The sequence below is a fragment of the Myotis yumanensis genome, unplaced genomic scaffold (genome assembly GCF_028538775.1).
Source record: "Myotis yumanensis isolate MYYU_CA2020_CCGP unplaced genomic scaffold, mMyoYum1.0.hap1 SCAF_10, whole genome shotgun sequence".
Taxonomy (NCBI): domain Eukaryota; kingdom Metazoa; phylum Chordata; class Mammalia; order Chiroptera; family Vespertilionidae; genus Myotis; species Myotis yumanensis.
The window spans coordinates 16,228,437-16,245,444 of NW_027223761.1; the positions used below are offsets into that span (position 1 = coordinate 16,228,437).

Sequence of the window (17,008 nt, forward strand, 5' to 3'; positions counted from 1 at the left end):
TCCCAGGCACGGTCCTGGGAGGGGGCGGAGGACCCTCCCCGCCCTGCAGCGAGAGAATCCGAGCCGAGCCGTTACTCGAACTCCTGGAAGCCCAGGCCGGTGAGCAAGGGGCCGAGGATGCAGTCGGGTCCTGGGACCTGCCAGCTGCGGTAACCGGAGGGGGGATTCCGGGCCACTGGCTGGGGCGAGATACCTGGGGCTGGGATGGCCTTGGAAAGAGCAGGGTCCTTGCTCCCACTGGATTGACCCGGGGCCCCACCGCCACCCCAGGGCCCCAAGTGGGAAGCGGGCCGTGAGGCCGGGGCACCGCCCGCGCCCGGGGCTGGGAACAGGAAGTTGTCTTTGGCGGGCACGGCCCTGGGTGCGCTGGCGGGCGAGGTGCTGCAGGTGGGGCGCAGGGGGCGCGGATCGACAGTGAGTGCGGAGAGCGAGGTGAGTGCGGGTCGCTTTAGGGACCCGGGAACGCCAGCCCTGGGGCCGGAGCTTGCAGGCTGGGCCCGGCCGGCGTGGGGAGGATTTTGCAAGGGGGAAGAAGCCAGGGAAGAGGGCCAAGCCTTGGGGCTCGGATCCGACCACCCGCGGGCCTGGAATGGGGGAGACCGGGCGACAGCTTGAGGTCCTATAGGGCGTCATGGCAGCCGGGGTCTGGGAGCGCTGCAGAGAATCTCGGGTTTGGGAGAGGCCTGGGGACGGGGAACGTGGGGGGAAGGACGGAACTGCAAAGAGGTTTGGCCAGAGTGAGCTGGGACTAAGTAAAGGACGCGGGGCCAGCGGGGGCGTGGGTGTCTCTGGACGTGGAGGGAAGCGAGGGGTGCCAAGGCTGGGGAGGAGGGAGCGCCGTCTGCCTGGGGATCTGGGGCGATGGGCCGAGTCGGGGTGTGAGCCTTAGGAGGGACGGGGCCAGCGGGGTTTGCAGGAAGGAGGCGAGGCTCAAACACCCAGAAGAACCTTCCGAGGCTGCCGAGAGCTGGGTGGCGGCCGGGGCCCCGACGCGAGCCAGACTCTGACTCTCTGGGGCTGCGGCTTTAAGAGTGCCGCGCGGGTGCGGGCTCTTTAAGGAAGAGGCGGAAGTGAGTCCTGGGCCCGCCTCGCCGGGGGCGCGGCCTCTGACTCCGGCGAGCTCCCGCGCTGAGCCGGAACCGGCGCCGGGAAAACCGCTGGCTGTGGGCCAGCACTGCCCGGCCTCCGCCCGCGCCCCTCGGACCCCGCCCCGAGCCTCTCCGACCCCCCGACGCCCTCCCTCCATTGAGCTCCCCGCAGGCCCCGCTCCTCCCGGCCACCCCCTCTCTCCCTCGGCAGCCTGCGCCGCCCTCCCCGCACCTCTCCCCATGCCGTCCTCCACCCCGGCCCCCGCGCCCGCATTCCTCCGCCCCCCACTTTCCCTCCCGCTCTGCTCCCCTCCCCTCCTCCCCAAGGGCCCTTCGCCCCTGCTGTGTCCTCCGCCTGCTCACCACCCGTTCCCTGCGCCTGGTCCCATGAGGCCCCTGGGGTGGGAGCAGATGGGGAGGCTCACCCCAAAGCCCAGCCTCCCCCTCCGAGAGGGCGGCGGGAGGCCTGCGGGCCCCGCCCCGCGTGACCGGTGAGCGCCAGGGCCTGAAGAAAGTGGAAGTGCGCTCGCCGCCCGCCGCTCCTCCCGGAGACCAGTTCTGGCCATGCCGTGACCCCGCTCCTCCGCTGCCATGAACAGGGCGCCTCTGAAGCGCTCCCGGATCCTGCACATGGCGCTGATGGGGACCGACGCCGCCGCCGGGGCAGAGGCCAGCCCGGGGAAGCCCTTCCTGCTCCGGGCCCTGCAGATCGCACTGGTGGTCTTTCTCTACTGGGTCACCTCCATCTCCATGGTGTTTCTCAACAAGTACCTGCTGGACAGCCCCTCCCTGCAGCTGAACACCCCCATCTTCGTCACCTTCTACCAGTGCCTGGTGACCACCCTGCTGTGCAAGGGCCTCAGCGCCCTGGCCGCCTGCTGCCCGGGGGCCGTGGAGTTCCCCACCCTGCGCCTGGACCTCAGGGTGGCCCGCAGCGTCCTGCCCCTGTCCGTGGTCTTCATCTGCATGATCACCTTCAACAACCTCTGCCTGAAGTACGTGGGTGTGGCCTTCTACAACGTGGGCCGCTCCCTCACCACCGTCTTCAATGTGCTGCTCTCCTACCTGCTGCTCAAGCAGACCACCTCCTTCTATGCCTTGCTCGCCTGCGGCATCATCATCGGTGAGTGGCAAGCCCGGGCCGTGGGACACAGAGGCGATATGGGGGCCCAAACCCGAAGGAACAACCCTGCCAAGCATCTGTCGACTTTATCCGTCCCAGCTCCCTTGATGGTAATATGAGGATGAGCTTGGGAGAACCAATAACTTGCTTGAGGTCACCCAGCAAGTTGGGGACCCAGGTAGGGCTCCTCATGCAGTTGAAATTATAATCTATATTTCACAAGGGAAAAAAGCCAGGCACAGAGAGGTGAAGTAACTTGCCCAAGATCGCACAGCTAGTAAGTGGCAGAGCTGGGATCTGATCTCAAGTAACCAGGCTCCATACACTTGACCTCTAAACTCTGCTGCTACTCAAGAGCTCAGGTGTCCTGACTCCCCATCTCATTTCTATGAGACAATTCCTCTTTAATAAATATACTGTCGCCCTGACCTTGCAGACGCATAACAACACCTGAGACAGTGGTAAGAGATATGCTTTTAGAGGTGTTAGCTGTCTTCCCAGACTTGACCTTCAAAAAAATCACAATTATTGCCCTAGCTGGGTTTGCTCAGTGGATAGAGCGTCAGCCTGTGGCCTAAAGGGTCCCAGATTCAATTCCAGCCAAGGGCACATGCCAGGGTTTCGGGCTCGATCCCCAGTAGGAGGCATGCAGGAGGCAGCCAATCAATGGTTCTCTCTCTCCCTCTCCCTTCCTCTCTGAAATCAATAAAAATGTATTTCTTTTAAATCACAATTATTGATGAGACATTGTGCTAATCATTTCACATATTATAGCATCTCCTTTGTTCCCCAGAGGTCTCTGGGCACCATGATCATCTCCATCCAAACAAGGAAACTGAGGCTCAGAGAGGTTACGTTATTTGTCCAGGGCCACACGACAAGGAAGTAGCCAGGCTGGGGTGCAAACAGATTGGTCAGACTGCCAGTCCTGTGCTTCTAACCACTCTGCTCTGTTCTCATCCCCTCGACGTTAAAGCCACACTACCCAATACAGTCATCACCGGACATGTGTCTATTTCAGTCTAAGTCAGAGCAGGTCCTCAAATAACATCATTTCCTTATAACAATGATAAGATGCATAGGAACTTAACACTTATTTATATCAATTAGCCTATATATTAATTTATATTGTTTTAGTAGCAGAACCTGTGGATGACATGAAGACTTACTGTAATTCAAATTAAATTTTGAAAATTCAGTTCCTCAGTTACAGATGTTTAACCTGATTCTCCAGCCACATTTAAAGTGCTCAGTAGCCACATGTGGCCAGTGGCGACTGTATTGGACAGCACAGACTATAGAACACATATTGTTTTATTGCAGCCCCCACAGTTGCTGGGCCTCTGTCATCCAGGAATGTGATCCTTCCTTAAACCTGTTCAGGTTTTTCCTGGTGCTGGAACGTTTGTCTTGGTTGACCTACATATTCTTCACTGGTGTCTCAGAGTCCAAGGCCAAAGTAGACTGGTTGCCGGGGAGAGGCTCATCCCCTGCCACCTGTCCTAGAAAATGTTCCCCCTTGAGCAAGGAGGGAGCTAGCCCCAAGATCAGGGAGGGAGGAAGGGGAGAAGGGTGGAGGTCAGAGTGGGAGGAGCTGCTAAGATCCCTGGCATCTCTCTCTCTCTCTCTCTCTCTCTCTCTCTCTCTCTCTCTCTCTCTCGCTGCTGTCCCTTCCCCTCCCAGGGGAGGCCTCACTTTCTCCCACACGTCCCCAAATGTCTGAGGGACCGCCACTTCAGTCCTGCAGACCTTGTGTATGTTGGTGGGTGGGGGATGCTCTTGGTGGGAGAATTTGCATGCGGGAAGGTGATGTCACTAGGGAAACTGGGCCCAAATCCCAAAAGTAATTCAAGTAGCTGATGGTGAGATTGCTTCTGAGAAGGTGCATTCACTGGCCAGCACGGGAAGGCCGTGCTCTCTGCTGGCCGAGGACCTGTTCCCTCTCTGCGGTGTTTCCCCTTCCTTCCTCCTTGTGGGGGAAGATGGGTCAAAGGCATCTACTCTAGGCCTCCTGCCCCCCTCCCCCAGGTCACACTGCCTTTCAAAGCTCTTTCTAGCTGAGAATCCCTCTGGGTCTGGGACCTAGAGGTGGCAGTCCCTTCTGGACTCAACAGGTAACCAGCAGGAAGACTGGGGGTGCTCTGACTAAGCCCACCCGCTCCATCCCCAGAGCAGGTCGGGGGGTAACCTGTTTGCAAAGGCTCTACCAAGAAAGAGAATGCTGGGAGTGAGTGCCTACAGTGCAGCAGGTGTCTCGTCTCCTTTAATCCTCCAAGCACCTCCAGAACAACCTCTATCAGTCATTCAACACGTATTCATGAGATCAGGCACATGCTGGGGACTGTGCCAAGCGCTGGGGATACATATTTGGAAAAGGTAGCCTCAGCTTCTACACTCCTGGAGGTCACAGTGATGATGCATGGCAGTACATGAGCTAAGACTGAGTGGTAAGAGCTGTGATGGGGACATAGAAGGTGCCGTGGGATTCCTGGCTGGGCAGGGAGGGAGAGGTAGTTGGGAAGGGGTCATCTAAGCAGGCCTTCTGGAGGAAGTCCTAGATGGTGTGAGGAAGGAGTGAGGAGAGACTGTTCCAGGCGGAAGGAAGAGCATGTGCCCTTCTTCATGGCTGGGCCCCGGCAAGTCTCCCCAGATGTGAGGCTCCCAAGTGCAGTGAGTCTGGAATAGTTTCTGAGGCAGTGGGGAGGCTCGGAGGAGCTTTAAGCCGGGACAGGACCTGAGCAGATCTGTATGTGAGGAAGGTCCTCGTCATTCTGGTTGCAAGGTGGAGAGTAGTTTGGTTGGAGAGAGGGGTCAAGACAGTGACCAGCCCGGCCAGCGTGGCTCAGTGGTTGAGGGTTGACCTATGAACCAGGAGGTCACCATTCAATTCCGGGTCAGGGCACATGCCCGGGTTGCAGGCTTGATCCCTAGTAGGGGGCATGCAGAAAGCAGCCAATCAATGATTCTCTCTCATCGTTGATGTTTCTATCTCTCTCCCTCTCCCTTCCTCTCTGAAATCAATTTTAAAAAATAAAAATAAAAAAGACCGTGACCCAGATCTCTGCAGCTGACGGAAATGGGGCTCAGAGCAGTTAAGTAAGCTTTCCCCAGGCCACCCAGCCTTGAGATGGCAGAGCCCAAATCTCTGACACCAAAACTTTTCCTCCTGCCCCATGTTGCCAGATGCTGTAGCCGGGTATACAACACGTAAGATTCAGCCCTGCCTGCTGGGAAGGTGGGGTCTGGCTCAATGTACTGTCCCCGGGGGCAGGTGCCCAGCAGCCCATGGCAGGCCAGGGGTCCTGAAGGGAAGCGCAGGCAGGAAGAGGTCTGGGGACTGGGAGTATCGGAAAAGACTCATAGGCTTCCATTTTACACACCAGGAAGCCCAGCCTCTGAGACCTTAAATCACTTGCCCAAGGTCATTGTAACCACTAAATACTCATCCTTCATAACTCAATTCAAGTTTCCAGAGGCCCCAGGCCAACACAGTCACCCAGTTAGGGGTTCTTACAGCACCCTGTCCTGTTTTATGGGCCTCGTTACAATTGTTATGAGATGAATTGTTTTAGCGCCTTTCTCCTTTGCTGGAACCATGCTCCGTGGGGAAGGCTCCTGTCCTGGGCCACTTCCCAGCCCTTGTATTGTGCTTTGCATGTAGTGGAGACTTTTGACATATTTGTTGCCAAGGGGGTTGGGAAGGCTGGGATAGTGAGGCAGCATTACAGTTTGTGAATTTTAGGGGCAAAATTCTCTGTCCTTCTTCCTCCTGTCCTCACCCCCTCCCCTTCTCCTGTCCCCACTGCAGGTGGCTTCTGGCTTGGTGTGGACCAGGAGGGGGCAGAGGGTACCCTGTCTTGGACGGGCACCCTCTTTGGCGTGCTGGCCAGCCTCTGTGTCTCGCTCAACGCCATCTACACCAAGAAGGTGCTCCCGGCGGTGGACGGCAGCATCTGGCGCCTGACCTTCTACAACAACGTCAACGCCTGCGTCCTCTTCCTGCCTCTGCTCCTACTGCTGGGGGAGCTTCAGGCCCTCCTCCGCTTTGCCCAGCTGGGCAGTGCCCACTTCTGGGGCATGATGACGCTGGGAGGCCTGTTTGGCTTTGCCATTGGCTACGTGACAGGACTGCAGATCAAGTTCACCAGTCCCCTGACCCACAACGTGTCGGGCACGGCCAAGGCCTGTGCCCAGACGGTGCTGGCCGTCCTCTACTACGAGGAGACCAAGAGCTTCCTCTGGTGGACGAGCAACATGATGGTGCTGGGGGGCTCCTCCGCCTACACCTGGGTCAGGGGCTGGGAGATGAAGAAGGTGCAGGAGGAGCCCAGCCCCAAGGACAACGAGAAGAGCGGCGTGGGGGTGTGAGCTCCTGCAGGATGGCCCGCCCCCCACTCCCTGGGAGAAAGCCCATGAATGCAGCGGAGGCCTCTCTTACCCAGAGAGGGAGGCCAGGAGGGGTGTTTGCAGACTGATCGGAATCTGGTGGTGGAATTGGAACCAGTGTTTTCAAGTAATGTCGGAAAGTTGCCAATCCTATCTCAACCTCCTTTCCTATTTGGGGGGAGGACACCCATGGGAAGAGCACATTGGCCCTTGGGGAGTAGGAAAGTGGGGCACCCCTTCCTGCCCCATCCTAGGGCCTTCTACCTCCACATGACCTTTGGGGTTGAGGACAGGCCACAAGCTTTAAGGAACATATGGCAAAGCCATCGAGTCTTCACTTGTGCTCAAGGAGACGGGGGTGTGACGCCACCACAGATCAACTAAGGGGTTTGGGAAACCTCACATCTCCAGGTCCCAGGGCAGGCAGCACAGCGTTAGCCCCACAAACCAGCTTCCTCTGGAGCGAAGTGGCGGCTGGGCTGAGGGAGGAAAGGAACCAGTGTTCCCTCTTCTCTGCAGAGAGGCCACCAGGCCCCGTAGAAGGGGGCGAAGGATCAGTTGTACCTATGCCTGGTCCTGGCACTCCCAGGGGCCACTGGGAAGTGGCCTGGGAATGGGGCACATCATGGAAAAGTGCCCTTTCCCCACCATGTCCACCCCATGTTCCCAGCTCTTGAACATGGGGAACCACACGTCTCTTACAGGTTAAACAGGGTCATTAGCACCCTCACTAGCCCCTGACACCCATTTACTGCCTCACTGTCTCCCAGCACCTGGCAGCCGCCTGGCTCAGGAAGTGGAGCCAGGAGCCACTTCTGCTTCTCCCAACTCTGCCTCGCCCAGAGCTTCTCCCCAGGGGGCTGATGGAGCAGTGTCCCAGCTCAGCGCCTTCCACCTCAGCTGTGCTGGGCCCCCCAGGTCCCTGCAGGAAGGCTTGTAACCTGCTTCTGAGCCTCTTCCCTGCATCAGTGAACCATGGCGTTCTTCCCTGAGGGTGGGGCCGAGAGAACCTGATTGTCCTCTCACCACACCCCCTGGCCTCTGGCTTGCTTTCACCCCTGGCCATTTTGTTCCACCCAACTCCTTGGGGTAACTCCTGGTGGTTTATTCCCTAGAGAGTGGGTTTTCTCCACACCTCCTTTTCCAGTCCCCCCACAATCCCAAATGGTTTCTAATGAAGTTGGTGGGGCCTGATGCCCTGAATTGTGTGTGACTTAATTAAAATTGGAGTAAGCCATCCTGTGTCTATGTGGGGGGAGGGGGGACTGAGTGCAGGAAGGGGCTGGCTAGGCCTAGATAAATTTGTGGACAGGGCCCTGAGGGGAAGCAATGGGTCTGTAAAGGGCAGGAAGGCTCAACCCTGCCCTCACCAAGTCCAGGTACCAGCAGGGCAGCGCTTCTAAGAAAAGCCGTTCTCTCTCTCAGATCACAGCCCTTCCTGGGACATGGGTGACCAACCTCAGGTTTCATATTAGCAATAGCTGTCACTTACTGGCACTGTGCTGCGTGCTCTACATCCGTCATTCATCTTCACAACCCCTCCTCCGCCCCACACACACACATGCACCCTGTGAGCTGGGCGCACTCACTGATCCCCACTTTCTATATGAGGGTACTGAGGCTCAGAGAGGAGCACAGGAAGGGAGAAGCAACTGAAGGATTCAGATGAAAGTCTCTGCTTTCACAGCATAGATACTTAACCACAGTGCCCTTAACGACACTCGTGCTTACAACGTGCCAGGCACTGCGATAGGTCATCTATAATAATAAAAGCATAATATGCTAAGTAGACCAGACATCCTTCCGGACAACCTTCCAGACAAAGCCAGGGTTTCGAGGGAAGCCCGGGTCCTGGGTGCCAGAGGGAAGCCAGTGCTGGCAGCCAGGGGAAGGAAGGACTACTCTTGCACGAATTTTGTGTTCAGGCCTCTCCTTTAGTGTTAATATAAAAACCAAATCTGCTTCAAAGGGCTCACATGTAAACACCTGTCAAGGCTCCATAACAGGTTCAATAATGGAAACAGTAACCTACTGCCCTGAGGTCTCAGAGGTTTTGCTTTTTTCCTGACTTAATTTTTGTTCAAAACAATGCTGCTCATCGATGAACATGTCCAAGTCCCTTACCTCGCCTAGGAAAGCTAAGGCACAGAAAGTTCAAAGGAGGCTTCTGAGGCCACAGAGCAAATTAGTGTTGAGCCCAAAGTGGAACACAGGTCTCCTGGTCCTAATCCAAAGGGCTTTCTACATACTCGAGATCATGCCTTGATCGGCAGGGGAACTATTTCATTAATTTAGCAAACACCTAAATAAATTTACTAGATAGCAGGCACTGTTGAAAGTGCTTTACAAATATCGATTCATTTAATCCTCATAGCAACCGGATGGAAGTACAATTATCATCTCCCATCTCACAGATGAGAAAAACTAAGGCACAGAGAGGGTAAGTAATTTGTCTGAAGTCACACAGTTAATAATTAGGATTCGAACCTGGGCAGTCTGCTTCTCAATCATAAAACTATGGCTTTCAATCTTTTGTCAGGAGGCACAACACAGGGTGGAAGGCAAAGGAAGAATACTGGTTGAGGTTGGGAACCGGCAGGCCCCCAGGAGCTTGTTCTGACAGGAGCTGCTGGGTGATAGGTTCAAGTCAAGCTCTAGCTGGGCTACACCATCCCTTTGTTCTAGTCATGGGTTCTTAAGGCTCACAACAGGGCCATGGTGACCACAGAAGAGAAATGGCGCTAAGCCAGTTAAGGTGGTTTTGGCTACAACGATGGGGTCTTATATAACTGGCTGGTCCTTAGTAAGGGGCGGGGGGCGGGGGGGTGCGGTGGTAAAAACCAGGGCAACTGGCCCATCATTGACCAAATCCTGACTGTTCTGGGCTCATTGCGGAGAAGGTGGTGGTTTGACTTTTGATTGCTGCGGAGGTTGACTAGGCCTTGGGTAAAAGATTCAAATCAGGAGCTTTGTGGGCTTAGCTAAATCAGTTCATCTTTCTGACCTTTTTACTCGTGTGAAAGAAAAGAAAGTTGTTCCAGTTGAAGAGAGAACATGGCTGAAGGAAGCAACATATGAACTTTAGTTGTTAGATGAGAAAACTGAGGTCCCAAATGACTTGCTCAACACGCCAATGACAAAATGGAGTGTGGTCCTCAGCTCTCCTGGCCCTCCTGTCTGACAGGCTTCCCACAGGGCCACTCTGGTGCGGAAGCTGCCTCACCAGGTCCAGCCCCAGCCCTGCCCCCGCCCCCACCACAAACCTTGGTTCCTGTGAAGGGGAAGTGGAGGACCTGAAACGCTGAAATGGGAACCGAAAAGCCTGCTGCACTGGAGCGCCTGGTCCAGGTGTGCTGAGAGCTCATGGGGGAAGGCTGTGTGAGGGAGGGAGGGAAGGCGGGTACTGGTGTGGCTGCACCCGTGGGGGAATTTATAACATGAGAGCTGGAAATGAGTTTGAAGATCAGAGTCCAGCCTCAAATCAACAGACAAGCCTGAGGCTCAGAGAGATCGGATCTGACTTGCCCCAGGTCACAGTGTGATGGGGAGGAGCCCAGAACCCTCCTCCTCCCAGGCCAGTGCCTTTTCTGCTGAGTATCATCGTCATCATCCTTTTTTTTTTTTTAATATATTTTATTGATTTTTTACAGAGAGGAAGGGAGAGAGATAGAGAGTTAGAAACATCGATGAGAGAGAAACATCGATCAGCTGCCTCCTGCACATCTCCCACTGGGGATGTGCTCGCAACCCAGGTACATGCCCTTGACCGGAATCGAACCCGGGACCCTTCAGTCCGCAGGCCGACGCTCTATCCACTGAGCCAAACCGGTTTCGGCATCATCCTTTTTTTTAAAAAAAAAAAAAAGAGAGAGTATCGATTTTTAGAGAGAGAGAAAAGGAAAGGGAGAAAGAGAGAGAGAGGGCAACGTCAACATGAGAGCGAAACATCAATCATCTGCCTCCCGAATGCCCCCCACCAGGGATCGAGCCTGCAACCCTTTGGAGCAGGGTCGTGGTCGGACCTCACGGACCACCAGTGGTCCGGGGACCACCGGTTGGCCACCGCTGTTTTGGAGCATGGGAGGACCCCCAGCCAACTGAACCACACCAGCCAGGGCCATCATCATTTTTAAAAATAATAATTACGATTATGATTAAAATTTTTATTAAAATGTATAATGTATCGTTATTAATACATATAACTAAATATTAAGTAATATTATTGCTAACATTTATTGGCTACTCACCACATGCCAGGTGCTATTGTAAGCATTTGCTATATATTAACATCTGAGACAGGTACTATTAACAGCCCCTTTTTATGGATGAGAAAACCAAGGCCTACAGAATTTAGCAATGTGCCCGAATCACAGAGCTGGGTTCCCTCTCTGCACAATGAGAGACTGAATAGTCAAACGGACATTGACAACAGAACTCTGACCCACAACCTCTGCAGCAACCAGCCCTAAAAGTCAAACCACCACCTCCTCCACATTGAGCCCAGAACAGTCAGGATTGGGTCAATGATGGGCCAGTTGCCCTGGTTTTTACTCTCCGTCCCCTCACCCCCTTACTAAGGACCAGCCAGTTATATAAGACCCCATCGTTGCAGCCAAAACCACCTTAACTGGCTTAGCGCCATTTCTCTTCTGTGGTCACCATGGCCCTGTTGTGAGCCTTAAGAACCCATGACTAGAACAACGGGATGGTGTAGCCCAGCTAGAGCTTGACTTGAACCTATCACCCAGCAGCTCCTGTCAGAGCAAGCTCCTGGGGGCCTGCCGGTTCCCAACCTCAACCAGTATTCTTCTTTGCCTTCCACCCTGTGCTGTGCCCCCTGACTCTCCCAGCCTCTCACCTGGCCCATGGCTTTCCTCCTTCCCCTGTATCAATCAAAGTGAGCTTCTCTTCTGGACTTCCACCCACCCTTGCCTCCTAGACTTTCTGGTTATTCTGGGTAACAACCAAGCCCCTGATCCAAAAATTCCTGCCCTAATACCCACTCATGTAGTCCCATGCCCTCTGGGTTGTCCTGATCCCTCCTCCTCCAGAAAAGGAAGTGAGACACTGAGAACCCATACCTGACATAAGCGAGCTTTATCTAATGAGCCCTGATTTAAAGCGTGGTCACGTTGGATTAAATCTCAAAGGGAAAGAAATGATTTAAAATAGTGAAATCAATTGATCAGTGGATCCTGGAACCAACCCAATCTATCCTCTAAGGCTTGGGCTCTAGAATAGCATCGGGGTCATAAAGCTGAACCAGAACTCAAACTATATTTCATTGATCTCTGTTCTCAGCTCCCATAAAACTTGGGGGCGGTGGGGACGACTCAGCAGAGACAAGCACAGACCTCCAGCTCTGTCCTGGAACCAAGAACTCAAACTCATCTGAGTTGGACTCTGTGGGGAGGCAAGAGGACATGACAATTGTCACCTTTTTCAGAGGCCAGGAAGTAACATACACGAGGAAAGAGTCCAAGTAAACCGGTATTGTTGGAGCCTATAGCAAACAGGGCAGGTAAGCCCAGCAAAACTTCCTAATTTCCCTAATTACTGCTGGCCAAACTAGTTTGCCCCTCCCGTCACCAGTTTCCAACTTCTAGGCTTTGGAGTCAGTGAGACCTGCGCTGGAATCCCAGTTCTGCCATCTGTTGGCTGGGGTCTTTGCGTGAGTGAGATAACAGGACAGTACAGTAGGCAAATGACCCCATCTCTGAGCCTCCTTTACCTAATACACAGAGTGAGGATGGTCATAGTTCCTCCTCCAGGGGGCAGTATGCATGTATGTTTATTTAGCACACTGACTGGTACATAAACAGCTAATGTAATTACTGGATGGAAGCTCACAGCACAAAGAATGGTGGGACTTTGTCGCCTCTGTTGCCTTGCCTATGGATTTAGCTCTGAGGCCTGTCCAGGGCAGCCTTCCAGCCTGCTGGGTAGAGCGAGATGATGGAGCCCAGGAAAGGTTCCCTCATCTGCTACTGGACCTCTGCTCCTTCCCTCCTGCTGCAATCATGGGGAAGATGGAATTTTATTTCCACAGCCAGAGGAGCTCACTCTGGCTGTTCTCCTCATGAGTGAACTCCTTACGAAACACCCAGGGGACAGCCAGTAACATAATGAGGAAGGGGAGCTGAGGGGGACTTCGGTGAACTGGACAGTTCTAAACAGGGAAGACACGACTCAGTTCCCATCATTTTCTACCATTGGGAGCGTGGGTTTATATTGCCACAACTTCTGATTTTGCAAGAGAAGCTGGAAATTTGAGCCTTTATGTGCAATCTCCTGATTTTTAAAAATATATGCTTATTGATTTCAGAGATTAAGGGAGAGGGAGAGAGATAGAAACATCAATGATGAGAGAGAATCATTGATTGGCTGCCTCCTGCACACCCCCTACTGGGGATCGAGCCCACAACCTGGGCATATGCCCTGACCAGAATTAAACCATGACTTCCTGGTTCATAGGTCCACACTTAACCACTGAGCCACCTCAGCAGGGCTATCTCCTGATTTTTAAACAATGGCTCAAATTTATAAAATACTGTGTGGGCTGTGCGGCACCTACACGGACTAGACAGCCTCGGGCCACCATTTCACAATCTCTTTCTTAGCATACAACTGCTTTGGCAGTCTTACCACATCCGTGGAGAGGCTGAGGACACAGGAACCCTGGGGCCAAGGATGCAGCATCCCTAAGAGCTAATGGTTTTGCCCCTGTGGCCTATCCCAGTTAAACGCACTTATCTTCCCACTTCCCCAGAAGAGAAGCTTCGGGAAGGAGCTCACTCTGGCTGTTCTCCTCATTGTCCAGCAGCAGTGATTATAATACACAGGCACAGGCCCTGAGGGTGTGTGAAGGCTTTACCACGCTTCTCTACTGTGTCCTTGCCAATGGGCAGGGAAACAGGACAGGGTCTAGAAAGCTTCTGTTGTTGCTTTTGCTTCAGAGGATTACAAGAATAGTTAACAATAACAGTAACAATAATAACAGAGCCCTGGATAGGAAGTCCCTTGTCATGGAGGTTCAGCATTGAACTTTGAATGATGACTAAGCAATGCCATCATCCTTGGCATTTTGTTTGTTTGTTTGTTTTTCTACCCAGCTCTCTCTACCTCCTGCACACCCCACACTGGGGATGGAGCCTGCAACCTGTTTTGTTAATCCTCACCGGAGGATATTTTTCCATTGATTTTTAGAGAGAGTAGAAGAGAGGGGGAGAGACAGAGAGAGGAACATCAATGTGAGAGAGACACATCCATTGGTTGTTTCCCGAAGGTACATACCCCTTGACCAGGAATCGAACCCTGGACCCTTCAGTCCATGGGCCCGATGCTCTATCCACAGAGCCAAACTGGCTAGGGCAGTGGTTCTCAACCTTCCTAATGCCTCGACCCTTTAATACAGTTCCTCATGTTGTGGTGGCTCCCAACCATAAAATTATTTTCGTTGCTACTTCATAACTGCAATTTTGCTACTGTAAACAATATGTAATTATATATATATGTGTTTTCCGATGGTCTTAGGCGACCCCTATGAAAGGTTAAGAACCGCTGGGCTAGGGCGTCCTTGGCATTGTTTTAAAAGTTAGTTTGTTAACCTAACATCTTTTGGAGAAATGTGTTAATTGACCAACCACAAATGGAACATTGTGTATTTTTTTTAAAGTCAAATGGTATAGAAAGGTTACACGCCTCCCCAGGTTTTGCTTTCATGCCTTTGCTTTTATTAGAACAGTCGAGATTAGGAACTTGCTCCCCGGGGAGAACTGAATGCAGCTTTCCTAAGCGATAGCATCCCCAGGGATCTGGGCATAGGTACCCACCCCCACCCCTCCCACCAGCCACTGGGCCCACAGTCCTGTGGCCACACCTGGTCTGGAAGGAACACCCTGTACACTCACTCTTAGTCCGAGGTGGCAAAGATCAGAAAAGTACTCACTTGCCCATGTCTCAAGGTTATCAGAGTGCAACCCGAGCCAAAGCTGCCTCCTCCCTGGATGTTTGACAAATGCATTGGCCACTTACATATCCTTGGTGAGGGAGGAGATAGAGTCTGTTAAAGTCTCTGGGTTTCAACAAGTCTCATATTGGGCTGCCGGTCTTCCTTATCTTTTTGCTTGTAAAGGTTCTTTAAATATTCTGGATTTGAGATCTTTAAGAATTATGTGCGACAACTCTCTTCTCCTATTCCATGGTCTGCCTTTTCAAATAATGTTTTTGATAAACAGAAGTTTATAACTTTAATGTAGTTCAATGTATCCATCTTTTCCTTTCCATGTCTTATTTAAGATTTTTTTTTGTTGTCTATTCCAAGGTCATAAGGATGTCTTCCTCTATGCATAATCTTCTCAAAGTTTTGCTGGTTTACCTTTCACATCAATTCCATTTACCTGGAACTGGTTTGTATGTTCTGAAATAGAGGTCAAGTTTAAAGTTTTTACATTGGTATATCTGACTGGTATACCATTATGGGAAAAACCACCGGTACCCCCACTCCTTTACACAGACATTTTTGTCATGAATAAAATACCACATATGTGAGGATAGGTTTCTGGATTCTCAATTCTGAGATTTTTGCCTATTTATCTTGCTCCAATACCATGCTGCCCTTGTATCATCATCATCCCCATTTTACAAATGGGGAAACTGAGGCACGGAGAGGCAATGTAACCTGCTCAAGTATATAATTTTCTAGTTAAAGACAGAGCTGGAAATGGAACCCAAGGAGTCTGGCTTTTAGGTCCATGTTCTCAAGTTTCTCCGCCTTAAGTCTTGGAAATAAGAAGCCGCTGCCGCAACTCTGCTGAGTGTACAGCTTAACTAAAGGGAGAAAGAAGGGTGCAGCCTAGGACTGAGACGCCGCTTTTTCCCAGTCCCACCACTAGAGGGCGCGGGTAACTTGGACTCGCTAGGGACATTCCCCCGCCCCTAGATACCTTTCAACCAATCATCAAATATTTACCCAAAACGTAGTGCCAAGGGAATGCAAAAGTTGCCTAATCCAGTTTCTAAGCAGGCTTGTAACCAAAAGACAAACAGAACTGATCTCTGTCGTTTTCAACATTTTCAGCAAGGAAAGAAACTTCCCACTGCCCTGCTAAGTTCTCTCATTCCTAAACCACTTTACACAAAGTCCCTCCTTAAATCTCTTACTTTTCCCAACATAGACTAGATTCTTTGTTCTACCCTTAGTGGAAACAAGGAGAGACTGTTCGGCATCCTCATGCAACCGCTCTTCAGAGATGCTTGTAAATAGCGAGGTATATAGCTATGGAGTCAAGTCTCAATTCTCATTTTTCTCAAAGATACAATAGCATATGATTACAATCCTTAGCAATTTACATGTTCCTTTGGTCTCTCCAATTTCTCCATGTCTCTTTTAAAGTTTAAAGTCCAAAAGTTGACGTTGCACTCCTGTATTCTATCCAGTGCCAGACTTAATTCCTGCTTCTTGAAAGTTACGCTGCTAATGTACCCAGGCAATAGGTAATCATTCAATAAAATAATTCATCTTTATCAACTTGATAAAGACACTCTTTTGTGTAGAGTGGTGCCAATCAATGGCAGTGAATTTCTAAATTTCTTCATTACTCACACCCAGGATCAGGAGGGGTTCCAAGCATGGGCACAACAGCGCCAAAATGAAAACAGACTGTTCGCCACTTGATAACCCCAGAGTTCCAACATGGCCAGACCATTTCAGCCTACCGTCAACACAGCATTGCAGGTGTTCGTATGCTTCCCTTGCCATTGTCGGTTAATCAGCAAGCCCAGTGCTAGCCTCCAAAAGAATAAGAGGGCTCCATCTGGCCCCCCAGGTCAGGACCGGCAACAGTGTCCTTCACATCTCTAAATCCCACAGGAAAGTCCAGTAGTGTTTGTGCACAATGGTACCATTGGGTCTACTAAACATAGAACTAGAAGGAAATAAGTTCATCTGATGGCATAATTCCTATCTCAACCCACACCCTCCACATTCCCAGTCTCTCCTCCCCAGCCTTCTACTGCTGCCCATCAGGGCACCCCTGCCCCTCCTCAGACTAGGCCACTTGCAAATGTCAAGTTGCTCAGCACAGATGGAAGTATAGCTTTCTGGATAAAAGCAGAAGATTAGGAATCACAATAATCTGGCTGGAGTCCTCTTATGATATTGAGCAAGTCACTCAACCTACGGCAGTCTCAAAATGTAGTTGTCTGTAAAACGAGAATAACAACTCTTTCACTGTGCTTTGCTGAATGAATGCAAGTGGCCTGGGATGAGAGTAGTAAATGAGACAGTATACATAAGGAAATTATCACGTTGTTTGGCATATAAAATGCGCTCAATAAATGGTGGCTGTGGTAGAATATTGTAGATGATGTAATTGCGGTAGATAATGAAGACGACTTTGATTACGAGGTG

General features: G+C 51.9%; 1 protein-coding gene across 2 annotated transcripts; it reads left to right on the forward strand.

Annotated features, from left to right (window-relative positions):
* The first annotated feature begins 353 nt into the window (after positions 1-353).
* Positions 354-7,832, forward strand: SLC35C1 (solute carrier family 35 member C1). 2 transcript variants are annotated; one of them, XM_070427854.1, is made up of 3 exons: positions 354-432; positions 1,688-2,211; positions 6,020-7,832. In XM_070427854.1, exons 2-3 carry the CDS (start codon positions 1,719-1,721, stop codon positions 6,577-6,579), a joined length of 1,053 nt encoding a protein of 350 aa, XP_070283955.1. In that variant the 5' UTR covers positions 354-432; positions 1,688-1,718; the 3' UTR covers positions 6,580-7,832. The 2 variants fall into 2 exon arrangements, with proteins under 2 accessions (XP_070283955.1, XP_070283954.1); XM_070427853.1 differs by lacking the exon at positions 354-432 and having other exon boundaries at positions 880-2,211.
* The last annotated feature ends 9,176 nt before the right edge of the window (positions 7,833-17,008 follow it).